Source organism: Amblyraja radiata, chromosome 24 (genome assembly GCF_010909765.2).
Source record: "Amblyraja radiata isolate CabotCenter1 chromosome 24, sAmbRad1.1.pri, whole genome shotgun sequence".
In the NCBI taxonomy this organism is placed as follows: domain Eukaryota; kingdom Metazoa; phylum Chordata; class Chondrichthyes; order Rajiformes; family Rajidae; genus Amblyraja; species Amblyraja radiata.
In genome coordinates, this window is record NC_045979.1 from 33,446,966 (window position 1) to 33,459,775 (window position 12,810).

Consider the following 12,810-nt stretch of genomic DNA (forward strand, 5'->3'; position numbering starts at 1 on the left):
TAGTGTTCGTGTGCGGGGTCACCAGTCGGCGTGGGCTCGGTGGGCCAAAGTGCGTGTTTCTGCGCTGGATGTCTTAACTGGAGTGGACTGGTGTTGCTAAACGGCCAGTGTAAACACAGATAATTCAATGTTGTATATTCTTCATCACTCAGAAAATGTATATTTCACATTGTTACCTGGGTTTCATTGTTGTCTTCACCGTGTGATGTATTGTACTTGGATTCTGGAAAATATGTTGTCGATAGGGCCATATCAGGAACAGGTTTAAACATCATTCATTCATATATTTCATTCATGTGTTCCATGTACCTTCTATATCTCTCATTTCCCTTTCCCCTGACTCTCAGTCTGAAGAAGGGTCTCGACTCGAAACGTCACCTGTTCCGTTTCTAGAGTCAAGGGAGTTTTATTGTCATATGTCCCAGATAGAACAATGACAATCTTACTTGCTGCAGCACAATTGGAAATGTAAACATAGTACATAACGGGAGAGAGAAAAAAGTTCAGTGTGTATATATCCACATACACAAATACACAATCTATTTTATCCAGCTAAGCTGAGAACTACTATATTTGATGATTTTCTGTTGCGCTGCTGGCAAAATGTCGCTTCTGACCCGCTAATTGCTACAGCATTTTACGTTTATCTTCAGTGTAAACCACCATCTACAGTTCCTTCCAACGCACGAATGTTGTCACAACTTTATATTTAGGAGAACCCCACAAGTACTGCAGTATATTTGCACGTACGGAGCAAGAATCTGCCCTCTTGTTCTGGTTACTTTATGTAATGTTCAGTATGGAACATATTCCCTGTGCTCTATCCATCCCTCCCTAAAGCTGCCTGAACCTACCTGATCTCCCGGTTGCTAAACACTTTAACACTCCCTCCCATTCCCACACTAAACTTTCTGTCCTGGGCCTCCGCCATTGTCAGAGTGAGACCCAACGCAAATTGAAGGAACAGCACCTCGTATTTCGCTTGGGCGGCTTACACCCCAGCTTGAGTTCCCTATCTTCAAGTAGCCCTTGCTTTACCTCTCCCTCCATTCCCCGCTCCTTCTCAGTTCTCTGACCAGTCTTACTGTCTCCGACTATATTTCATCTCTGTACTGCCATTCCCCTGACATCAGTCTGAAAAAGGGTCTCAACCCGAAACATCACACATTCCTTCTCTCCAGAGATGCGGCTTATTTCAGTCAGTTACTCCAGCATTTTGTGTCTATCGTCCTAACCGTATCTGCTCCAACAGGTTTTCGTAAGTTCATAAGTGATAGGAGTAGAATTAAGCTATTTGGCCCATTCATCTACTCCGCCATTCAATCATGGCGGATCTATCTCACCCTCCTAACCTCTTTCCCCTGCCTTCTCTCCACAATGCATGACACCTGTAGTAATCAAGAATCTGTCCATCTATGCCTTTAAAATATCTATTGACGCCCTTCACAGCCTTCTGCGGGAAAGATTTCCACAGATTTGCCACCCTCTAAAGAAATTCTTCCTCGTCTCCATCCTAAAGGATTGTCCTTTAATTCGGAAGTTATGACCTCTGGTCCTAGACGGTCCCACTAGTGGAAACATCCACTCTACATCCATTCTATCCAGGCCTTTCACTATTTGATCTTTCAATGAGGTTCGCCCCTCTTTTTCATCTTTCCCTGTTGTATGATGTATCTTGGATCTGAAATGTTTACCTGTTTTACTTTCCACTAATGCTCTCTGACTGAGAAACAGCTCAGTGAACTTTCACATTTTCATCGGCGGTGGAGATAGTTGGCAGCTTCAAGTTCATGGGCGTTCACATCTTGGATTACCTGGCCAGGCTAGACCTGCCCTGCCTCAACTACCTCCTCTGGCAGCTCCTGCCATATACTCACAACCCTCTGTGTGGTGCAGGTATGTTGTACGTTGTCTATGTCCCTGTGAGGCTGCAGGCGTGATATTCATTGTAACTGTACTTCACCGTGCTTGTGCACGTGACAATAAACACGACTTAACCTGATTTGAAATACAACAGCTAATCACACAAAGCATATTCTAACAGCTGAGAGGATGAGAGTATCTCTGTAAATCTTACTTCTACCTAGCCTCTTAGTTCTCACGCATCTCTGCCATTTCACACTCAGACATTTTCTGTACAATAATGTTGAAATAACAGTTTTTGTCACCGAGTCACCATGATAGCATCAAACATGATAGCATTATTGATCTTTCATGCTTCCTCCTACATTTTAATACTTTAATGCAGGGCATTTGTTGATTAGAACAGAATTAAATCTCTTGACATTCTGCAAGGAACTCAGACATGTATTGTGAAATTATTTAAGGGAAATCAGAAACTCACCCTTGGTTTTACGCTTTCGGTACCAAAAGAAGGTAATGATGAGAATGAGGAGAAGCACAGTGACACCAGGCACAACTATGTAAATTATGCTGTCAGACAGAGAAAAGGGAAGGGTGAGACATGGCTCATCATTGATTCTTGGCCTTCAGTAAAGAACAAAAGTCACACATTTATATGGCACCTTTCATGATTTTTATGAAGTGTGCAGCAAAGGAAATGAGGTGTAGAGTCTGTTTCAGTGGGTAATGCAGCAGCGAATCTGTTCACAGTAAGGTGACATTGACCAACGATCGTGAAACTGGTTGAAGAGCAATTGGGTCCAACCATTAAGGAACCCTCCCTTCTCCTTCACTAAAAATGCATGGGAAATGTTACACTTTTATAGCAATGATTAGTTGAGTTGAGTTCAGCTGAGTTTGGTTTAGTTTAGTTTAAGTTAGTTTAATGTATTTTATTTTAGAGATACAACATGGAAACAGGACTTTCGGACCACCAAATCTGCGTCGACCAGCAATCACCATATATTATATCTACCCGAAACATTAGAGACAATTTACAGAAGCCAATTAACCTACAAACCTGCACGTCTTTGGAAAGCGGGAAAAAACGGGAACATCTGGAGAACACCCACGTGGTCACTGAAGCAACGAACAAACTCTGTACAGACAGCAACCGTAGTCAGGATCGATCACAATCTCTGGGGCAGTGAGGCAGCAACTACATCGCTGTCCCACCATGCCACAGTCATTGGAGTTTTCATATCTTACAGCTAGCACGCTACCCTCCCTCAGTACTGCAAAGGTGTGGTACCCGATTTACCCTAATATTTGCAGCTATCCTTGAAACCACCACTTTGTGAACACGGTTCTATAACCCTGTTCCAACCTCGGCGGAGAGAACACTATGCTAAAGAGAAAACAATGCGCTTCTTTCAACAAATCTCACCCCAATGCCATTTACATCTCCATCTCCACCAACATTGGGTTGGACAGTGACTGCTCGTTTAGGGCTGTCTGGAATATGGAACATCTTCAACATATCTAGAAGGCGGCTCACCATGACCATCTCAGGGTCAGCAGTGTGACCTAACGTGCCTACCACACAGGGTCACGTTCTAGGTGGAGATACTTCCTGCTGTTGGAGTGACTGACATTGAGACTTTGACAAACTCCGCAAGTTGGTGTTTTAGCCCATACTTCACTATGCATTTTCCTATCAGTACCACACCAGAGCAGGTCACAGCAAGGCAAGGCAGCAATAGTTGTGTTTGGCAACTATACTCATCTCACACCAATGGATGAGGTTAGTGATGGAGAACTCATGGTGAATACCACAGGGAACGATCTATAGAAACATAGAAACATGGAAAATAGGTGCAGGAGGAGGCCATTCGGCCCTTTGTGTCAGCTCCGGCATACATTGTGATCATGGCTGATCGTCCCCAATCAATAACCCCTGCCAGCCTTCTCCCCATATCCCTTAATTCCACCAGCCCCTAGAGCTCTATCTAACAAGAGAGGGTTAGATACTTGACGCCGTACGTCACGCGCGAACTGCCCGCGGACTTCGCTCGAACTTCACGTCACTCACCCGACCTCCGCGCAGCCCCCGCTTCCAGTTTGGTCGCGCTTGCCGCATGTAGGTCGCATGCTGGTGGGACCGCCCCTCCACATCAGCAAGACAAAATGGTGACTGGACGATCGTTTCACTGAACACATACGCTCAGTCCGCCTGGGACTATATGATCTCACAGTTGCTAAACTATTTAACTCCCCCTCCCATTCCCACAATGACTGTTCTATTCTGGGCTTTCTCCATTGCCAGAGTGAGGCCAAATGGAACTTGGAGGAACAGCGCCACACATTTCGCTTGGGCATCTTACAGCCAAGCGGCATAAATATTGATTTCTATAACTTCAAATAACCCTTGCATCCCCTCTCTCTCCGTCCCTCCCCCACCCTAGTCGTTGTACGAATTTCACTGTTGTCTTGTAGTGTCTCATTGTCTATACAACTCGGTTTCACCAAGCCCACAGCTAACAATGGATCGTTTCATTCATCATCGTTACTTATTTAAAAAAAAAAAAAAAAAAAAAAAATTATTATTATTATTATTATTGTGTCGCATATCTTTCATTCATTGTTATATATCTTTCTATATCACCGTCGATATCGCTCTCGTTTCCCTTTCCCCTGACTCTCACTCTGAAGAAGGGTCTCAACCCAAAACTTCACCTATCCCTTTTCTCCAGAGATGCTGTCTGACCCGACGAGTTACTCCAGTTGTTTGTGCCTATATTCAGTTTAAACCAGCATCTGCAGTTCCTTCCAACACAATGAAAGGCGAAATTTGCAGAACCCACATAGACGACACCTAAGTTCAGGGTCTTGGCGTTGTGAGGCTGTGGTTCCACTGGCTGTGTCTGTGCATTCAGATCAATAACCTCAAAGGCCTTTAATGCCAGTGAATGGAGGAACCAACTTTCTCCCAATTAAAGCAATCCCAATCAAAACACCAGCAATTAGTACATGGCACGTTTCATTGGAAACAGAGTATTTTACCTTGATAAATCATTGGATCCTTTCGAAGTTTCACAAGAATATTCAAGTCCTGTTGGAACAAGGAAATAAAAATCAGTTTCACAGATTTTCACTTGCAGTTGAAGAAGAGAGCATGCTTGTCCGATGTAAGGAGTTTATAGTGTTAATAGACAGGGCAATGTTTCTCCAGTGTAAATTGCAGCAAATGGGAGAAGCTTGCACAACTCAGGTACAACTCAGGTCGCCAACATTAGGGCGGCACAGCGGTAGAGTTGCTGCGTTACAGCGCCAGAGACCCGGGTTCAATCCTGACTACGGGTACTATCTGCACAGAGTTCGTATGTTCTCCCTGTGACCGCGTGGGGGTTATTCAAATGCTCCGGTTTTCTCCCACATTCTAAAGACGTGCGGGTTTTTAGGTTAATTGCCTTCTGTAAATTGTCCCTTGTTGAGTAGGATGGACTTGGTGCACCGGTGAAAGGCTGCTGCTTCCACCTGGTTTTCTAAACTAAACTAAAGGAGGTGATTTCATGCGAGGGATAGTGCCTGGGATAAAACATTACAGTTCGAAGGAGAAGGCTGGATAGATAGGGATTTTAATCCATACAGGAAAAGAAGGGGGAACCTATTACAGCTGTGCAAAGCTATGAGGAACATAGATAGGGTACTTTGTGGGAAATCAGCACAGCAGATGTGCGTAGAAATGGGGAACATAAGGTTGGGTTAAGGAGTAGAATATTTGGAGGGTATATGAGGAAGAAGTATTTTTAAACTTAGATAGTGGAGGCACATGAATTGTCAAGTCTGAGAAGACTGTGGATGAGGGGCTGTTAAAATGGATTAGTGTCGATGGTTCTGAATGGTCAACATTAACACAGTGGACCAAAGCTGATACAGTCATCGAGGAGTTATCTGTGGCCACATTTACGGATAATTTCTGTTCCCTTCCCATATTCGAGCGTCGGTCATGTGGAGATGAAGGAAAATGTAAGTGCTTGTACTGATGTCACTGCAAACCTAGTTTAAAGCTGTGTAAACATAAGAGGAAGTTCTAGTCCGGAAGCTGGCCTACACCAGTACTGGGAAATCCATGTCTGAAGTACAGCAACCAAGTATTGACAAATGGACTATAATTCCATCATTTTAATCTTGATAAGTTAATTAAATAACGTGCATGGATTTCAGGGTGTCGGGGGGCTACGGGGAGAGGACAGGAGAATGGGGTGAAGAGGGGAAGATACATCAGCCATGATTAAATGGTCTATTGCTGCTTCTATCACTTGTGATCTTATGGCCCACCCCGCCCCCACTTCCCCTTCTTCTCCTCATTCCCTCCACTACTTACCAGTGCCGTTGATTTTCACCAGGAAACTGCAGGACACGTCACTGTTGGAGATGGACACGTTGACCATTTCACTGGATTTTGATCCACGTTTATTTGAGGCTGTGCAATAATATTGATGGTGCTGGTGTTTGAAGGATTGACAATGTAGATCCAGGGCATTGTTGTCTGAGATCTTTGAATCCCCAGATGGGGTATTTACATACCAGCTGTAGTTAATGGGAAGGGATCCCCGAAACGACTCACAGGACCTTGTCACTGAGCCCCCGAGACAGGAGAAATTGGCTGGTGACAGAAATCCAAGCACAGGAACGGACACGGGTTCTGTGGGAAAGGAGCAGATAGTCAGACAATGGGTGAACATGAGAAAATCAAACACTCGCCAATATCCACCATCTCTGTATCTTCGCTAGAGCCGCCAGGTTGGAATCTGACCCATCCATCTACATAGTCATAGAAGCATACAGTGTAGAAGCAGGCCCTTCTGTCTAATTTGCCCCCGCTGACCAACATGCCCATCCACACTAGTTCCATCTGCCCTTGCTTAGCCCATAAGCCTCCAAACGCAAGAGACTGTGCATTTACTCGATCTATTCGTCGCATGATTTTGTAGCTGCCATAAGATCATCCCTCATCCTCCTGCTCTCCCAGAAATAATGTCCTAGTCTGCTCAATCCCTCCCTGGAGTTCAGGCACTCAATTCATGGCAGCATCCTTGTAAATCTTCTCTGCACCCAATCTTACTTGATAGCATCTTTCCTATAACATGGTGATGAATACTGACCACAGAGCAGACATATCATCAGACAATCTTCGATTCTCTTTTCCATTTCAGGAATTGCCAGCAGGAAAAAGGGAGCATTGTTTATATAACTGTCGGACCCATCCCATCTACATAGATTCGTGGAGTCATAGAGTAGAAACAGGCCCTTCGGCCTACCTTGCCCGCGCTGACCAACACGCCCAATCTACACTAGTTCCACCTGTCCTTTCTTGGCCCTTAACCCTCTAAACATATCCTATTCATGTAACTGTCCAATATTTTCTGAAATGTTACGATAGTACCTGCCATAACTACTTCCGTCGGCATTTCGTTTCATGGACCTACCAACCTTTGTGTAAACACGTTACTCGTCAGGTTCCTGTTAAATCATTCCCCCCTGCTATTAAAACTATGTCCTCCGGTTCTCGATTCCCCTACACTGGGCAAAAGACTGTGTATTTACTCGATCTATTCCTCGCGTGATTTTTGTGATTTAAAAATTTTTTTAATAAATATTTTTATTAGAAGCAATGTGCAGTAGTATAAATACCTTGAAAATCCACAAACCCGGCTCTCCCGGCAGACCCATTGTCTCTGCGTGTTCGTGCCTCACCGAACTCATCTCCACATACCTTGACTCCATCCTATCCCCCTTGGTCAAATCCCTCCCCACCTATGTTCTAGACACCTCAGACACTCTCCTTCGCCTCCACGCATTCCACTCTCTGGGCCCTCACCCCCTCATCTTCACCATGGATGTCCGGTCACTCTACACCTCCATCCCCCACCAGGATGGCCTCGGAGCCCTCCGGTTCTTCCTCGACCAGAGGAGCAACCTATACCCAGCCACTGACACTCTCCTCCGCTTAGCGGAGTTAGTCCTCACCCTCAACAACTTTACATTTGACTCCTCCCATTTCCTCCAAACACAAGGCGTAGCTATGGGCACACGCATGGGCCCCAGCTACGCCTGCCTCTTTGTCGGGTACGTTGAGCAATCCATGTTCGAGACGTACCAGGGCCCCATCCCCGACCTCTACCTCCGTTACATTGACGACTGCTTTGGCGCCACCTCCTGCACCTACACACAACTGACTGACTTCATCCACTTGACCACCAACTTCCATCCGGCACTCCAATACACCTGGACGATTTCCGACACGTCCCTACCATTCCTTGACCTCACCATCTCCATCGCAGGGGACAGACTCCTGACCGACATACATTACAAACCCACTGACTCACATGGCTATCTGGACTACACGTCTTCCCACCCTGCCCCCTGTAAAGACTCCATCCCCTACTCCCATTTCCTCCGCCTACGCCGCATCTGTTCCCAGGATGAGACATTTCATACCAGGGCATCGGAAATGTCCTCGTTCTTCAGGGAACGGGGATTCCCCTCCGCCACCATAGATGAGGCTCACACCAGGGTCTCATCCATACCCCGTAACACTGCTCTCTCCCCCCATCCCCGCACACGCAACAAGGGCAGAGTCCCTCTGGTCCTCACCTTTCACCCCACCAGCCGGCAAATACAACACATAATCCTCCGCCATTTCCGCCACCTCCAACGTGACCCCACCACTCGCCACATCTTCCCATCTCCCCCCATGTCTGCCTTCCGCAAATACCGCTCCCTCCGCAACTCCCTCGTCAATTCTTCCCTTCCCTCCCGCACCACCCCCTCCCCGGGCACTTTCCGTTGCAACCGCAAGAAATGCAACACCTGTCCCTTCACCTCCCCCCTCGACTCCATCCAAGGTCCCAAGCAGTCGTTCCAGGTGCGACAAAGGTTCACCTGTATCTCCTCCAACCTCATCTACTGCATCCGCTGCTCTAGATGTCAGCTGATTTACATCGGTGAGACCAAGCGTAGGTTGGGCGATCGTTTCGCCGAACACCTCCGCTCAGTCCGCAATAACCTACCTGACCTCCCGGTGGCTCAGCACTTCAACTCCCCCTCCCATTCGCAATCCGACCTCTCTGTCCTGGGTCTCCTCCATTGCCAGAGTGAGCAACAGTGGAAATTGGAGGAACAGCACCTCATATTCCGTCTGGGGACCTTGCGTCCTTATAGCATTAACATAGAATTCTCCCAATTTGGCTAGCCCTTGCTGTCTCCTCCCCTTCCTTAACCCTCTAGCTGTCTCCTCCCACCCTCCCATCCGCCCGCCCTCGGGCTCCTCCTCCTCCTCCCCTTTTCCTTCTTTCTTTCCCCCACCCATCATCAGTCTGAAGAAGGGTTTCGGCCCGAAACGTCGCCTATTCCTTCGCTCCATAGATGCTGCTGCACCCGCTGAGTTTCCCCCGCAATTTTGTGTACCTGCAGTAGTATAAACCCTGTTTTACATTTTACATTTCGTGTACAACTTCTTGTTTTTAATTTATTAATAGAAAAGTAACAGAAAGCAAAAAAGAGAAGGAGAGAGAAAGTTAAGTAAAGTAAAGTTAGCGAAGGAATAGATAGAAAGAACCCGTAAAGATATAAAGCCGTAAAAAAAAAACGTGAACCCCCCCGAAAAATAAATAAATTGATTAATAAAAATAAATAAAAAATAAAGAATAAAATAAAATAATAAGAAAACAAAACAGAAAAAGAATAAAAGGGAGAAGGGATATGCCTGCTTCATGTCTTTCCACACCCCTCACCCAGTTCTGAAACAGTTAATTTCCAGGGTTAAGTTGCACCATATACTTGGAATGTCGATAAAAGGAGACCAAATCTTTAGGAATTGGTCTGCTTTACATGCTAGGACGAATCTTATAACTTCGAGGTGTAACATTTCAGACATGCTTGAAATCCACATTTTAAGCGTGGGAGTGGGTTCGTTGTTCCAGAATTTGAGTATACGTTTTTTTTGTTGCTGTCATCAAGCCATGGTTAAGGAGAGAATTTTGGACCGAAATAAGCTTAGAGCCGGCTTCCATTGTTCCAAAAAAATCAATTCTGTGTTGGGGTCCAATTTTATTTTAAACTCGCATGATTTTTGACCTGCAATAAAATCACCCCTCATCTTCCTGCGCTCCAAGAAATAAAGCCCTAATCTGCTCAACCCCTCCCTGTATGTCAGGCCCTCAAATCATCGCAACATCCTTGTAAACCTTCTCTGCTCCTTCTCCTCGCAATCCATTTACCAGATTTGAACATCTCTGTGTCTCTCCATCCTCCCAGCTGCCAGAACTACCATGTCTGCCACTGTACCAGTACCACTGCAGCACTATCTCTCTTTGTTTTACAATTCCAGCATCTGCAGTTATTCTTCTTTTAATCTGAAACTCTGCCACAATTCTACAAATTTTTTGTGTTAATCTGAACATTCAAACAGCTCATTAGTGCAACAGTATCACTATCAACAACTTTTTAATTTACTTGCATAAAATAGTTGATAGTGATACTGTTGCACTAATGAGGTTTGTGAATGGCGGTATTATAGAATTGTGTGTAGGGAGCGAATGGGAACGTGGAATAACATAGAACTAGTGTGACCGGTGATCGCTAGTTGGTGAGGACTCGGTGGGCCGAAGGATCCGTTTCCATGTTACATTTGTAAACTGCAACTAAACATCCGGTGACATTTTTCTGTAAACTCTACAAACCTTTCACATCTTTTGTTTTATAAAGCGGCGACCAGAACTGTGCACCAGACTCCCACCTAACAAATATTTTGTCCGTTGCCAAAGTGGAGACATCAAGTCACTCATTGAGAAACCTACCTTCAGATACTTGGAGATGTACTTTAAATGTTGGTTCGCCAGGTGTAGTAATTCCACACCTGTACCATCCTGTATCTCCAGAGTGAAGATCCTCCACAGTCACAGTAAATATTCCTCGTGCCGGGTTATCTGTGATTGACACTCTTCCGCTCTGTCCCTGTTCCCCATTTGTTTCCACTACATGTGTACACTGGCGACTTGTCCCAGGGCACCAGTATTTTGTGTGTGAGCGGTACACTGCTGCATAGTGACAATCGATTGTGATCGCTCTTCCCACAACCCCTCTTACTTCGCTCTCTGCCCACAGTGCACCTGAAACTGAAGGAATCATCTTTCATAAATTGAAGAGAAAAATTAGCCTTTCACAAACATATACATTATAGTATGCGTCAATGAGTACAGGGGAGTCCGCGCAATGATTTTCTTAACTCTGTTGAATTCCACCTAGATTGCGATGAGAGACAGATACTGTACACCGTCCCTCACCATCTGCACAGGTCGTTCCAAAGCGCTTCCCAGCCAATGTGGGTGTGAATGGTGAAGAATGATGCATTGAACACGGAGCCTGTTGCAATTGGAAGGCGCTGCCTAGAGAGTCTTGGTGAGTTGCTGCAGTGCATCGTGCAGATGGTGCAAACTGCTGCTGCTCTGCATCAGCGGTTGAGGATGGGGTGTCTATCAAGTGAGAATCCGGATCATGACAGACCAAGCACAAGTGTTCAGCGGAATTGTAGCCGAGGCCAGTGCTTCTTAAACTGGTGAATGGTTCACCCAAGGGTGAATGAAATTATTTTGGGGTGAATTAGTTAATTTATGTTTTTTGCTCTTGTGACTAAATTAATTATATATAAAATTATGCACAAGGGAAAATAAGATGATAATAACCAAAAAAACATAAGAACATTTAGTTGAGGGGGAATTACATCTTGTAATAAAGACTCAAGGGTGAATGACACTGAAATATTTTAAGAAGAACTGCCATTCTCTAAACTTGGTCACTCTGATTTACACTCTATTCTGGACTTCCAATCTGAACGTCTCCACACCTACTGGGAAGTTCTTTTCAAAATTCTCTTTGACAAAATTAAGGGTTATACTTGATGGAGTGACGGCCAAGTAGATTCCACTTTAATTTTGTGAGATTACTGGAGTTTGACTCAAATTAACAGTTAAAATCATGAACATAATCATGAAATTGTACACCCTTCAATGGAAATGATGGCGGATCCAAACAGAATGAATTTGGTGCGTTCTCCGACTCAAAGTGAGTGTGAGACCTTAAGTGGTAGCCAGAAAAAATATTTTTAAGTTGGAAGGCCGAAATTTGATGGAATGCACTAAACACGTTGTGATACGTGCATGTTTGTCTCTCCTTTGCTGAAATTGCTCAACACATCCCAGGTGGAAGCAACGGGTTATTATTTGCCAGCCCCCCAAACAAACTGTCGCATTTACACCACGAGCTGCAATGATGCCGTATGCAAATAACAAGAAATCCATGAACATCACCACAAGGCGAATAGCAGCAGGTTCAGGGACACGAGAAGAACACTCACCTGCATTGTTGATTTCTGTCACATAACTGCACGTTCCTGCTCCTTTGAAGAATTTAACGTTGAGACTTTCACTGGATTTTGTCCCACGATTATTTGAGGCTGTGTAGTAAAATTGACGGTGTTGACCTCCGAGGATATCACAACTCAGATCCAGTTGATTGCCAGACACGGTAGTTGAAACCCAATGCTCGTTCTTCTCAAACCATGTGTAACGGATGGGGAGGGATCCACGGACAGACTCACACGACACTGACGCTGAGCCTCCGAGACGTGAGGCATTTGCTGGTGACAGATATCTGAGCACAGGAGTAGACACGGGTTCTGTGGGAATGGAGCAAACATTCAATCACCTGTATGAAAAGTTAAAAACCTTGCTAAATCTCAACAGCCCTTTATCTCCGTCCGATTGATATCTCACCGGCTCATCTACATCTCTGTGAGTGTGCGAAACCCAGAAACTGAAGTAGGTTAGAGTTATAGAGAACCGAAAGATTCCCATCACAACAGCTCATTCATGCCGACCAACATGTCTTTCTGGGCCATTTCCA

General features: G+C 45.1%; 1 protein-coding gene across 1 annotated transcript in view; it reads right to left on the minus strand.

Annotated features, from left to right (window-relative positions):
* LOC116986630 overlaps positions 1 to 12,810 on the minus strand; it is a 35,432-nt gene that overhangs the window by 12,344 nt on the left and 10,278 nt on the right. The window contains 6 exon segments of the mRNA XM_033042209.1: positions 177 to 223; positions 2,345 to 2,433; positions 4,906 to 4,954; positions 6,230 to 6,550; positions 10,707 to 11,024; positions 12,263 to 12,583. Coding sequence (XP_032898100.1) covers positions 177 to 223; positions 2,345 to 2,433; positions 4,906 to 4,954; positions 6,230 to 6,550; positions 10,707 to 11,024; positions 12,263 to 12,583 — 1,145 coding nt within the window.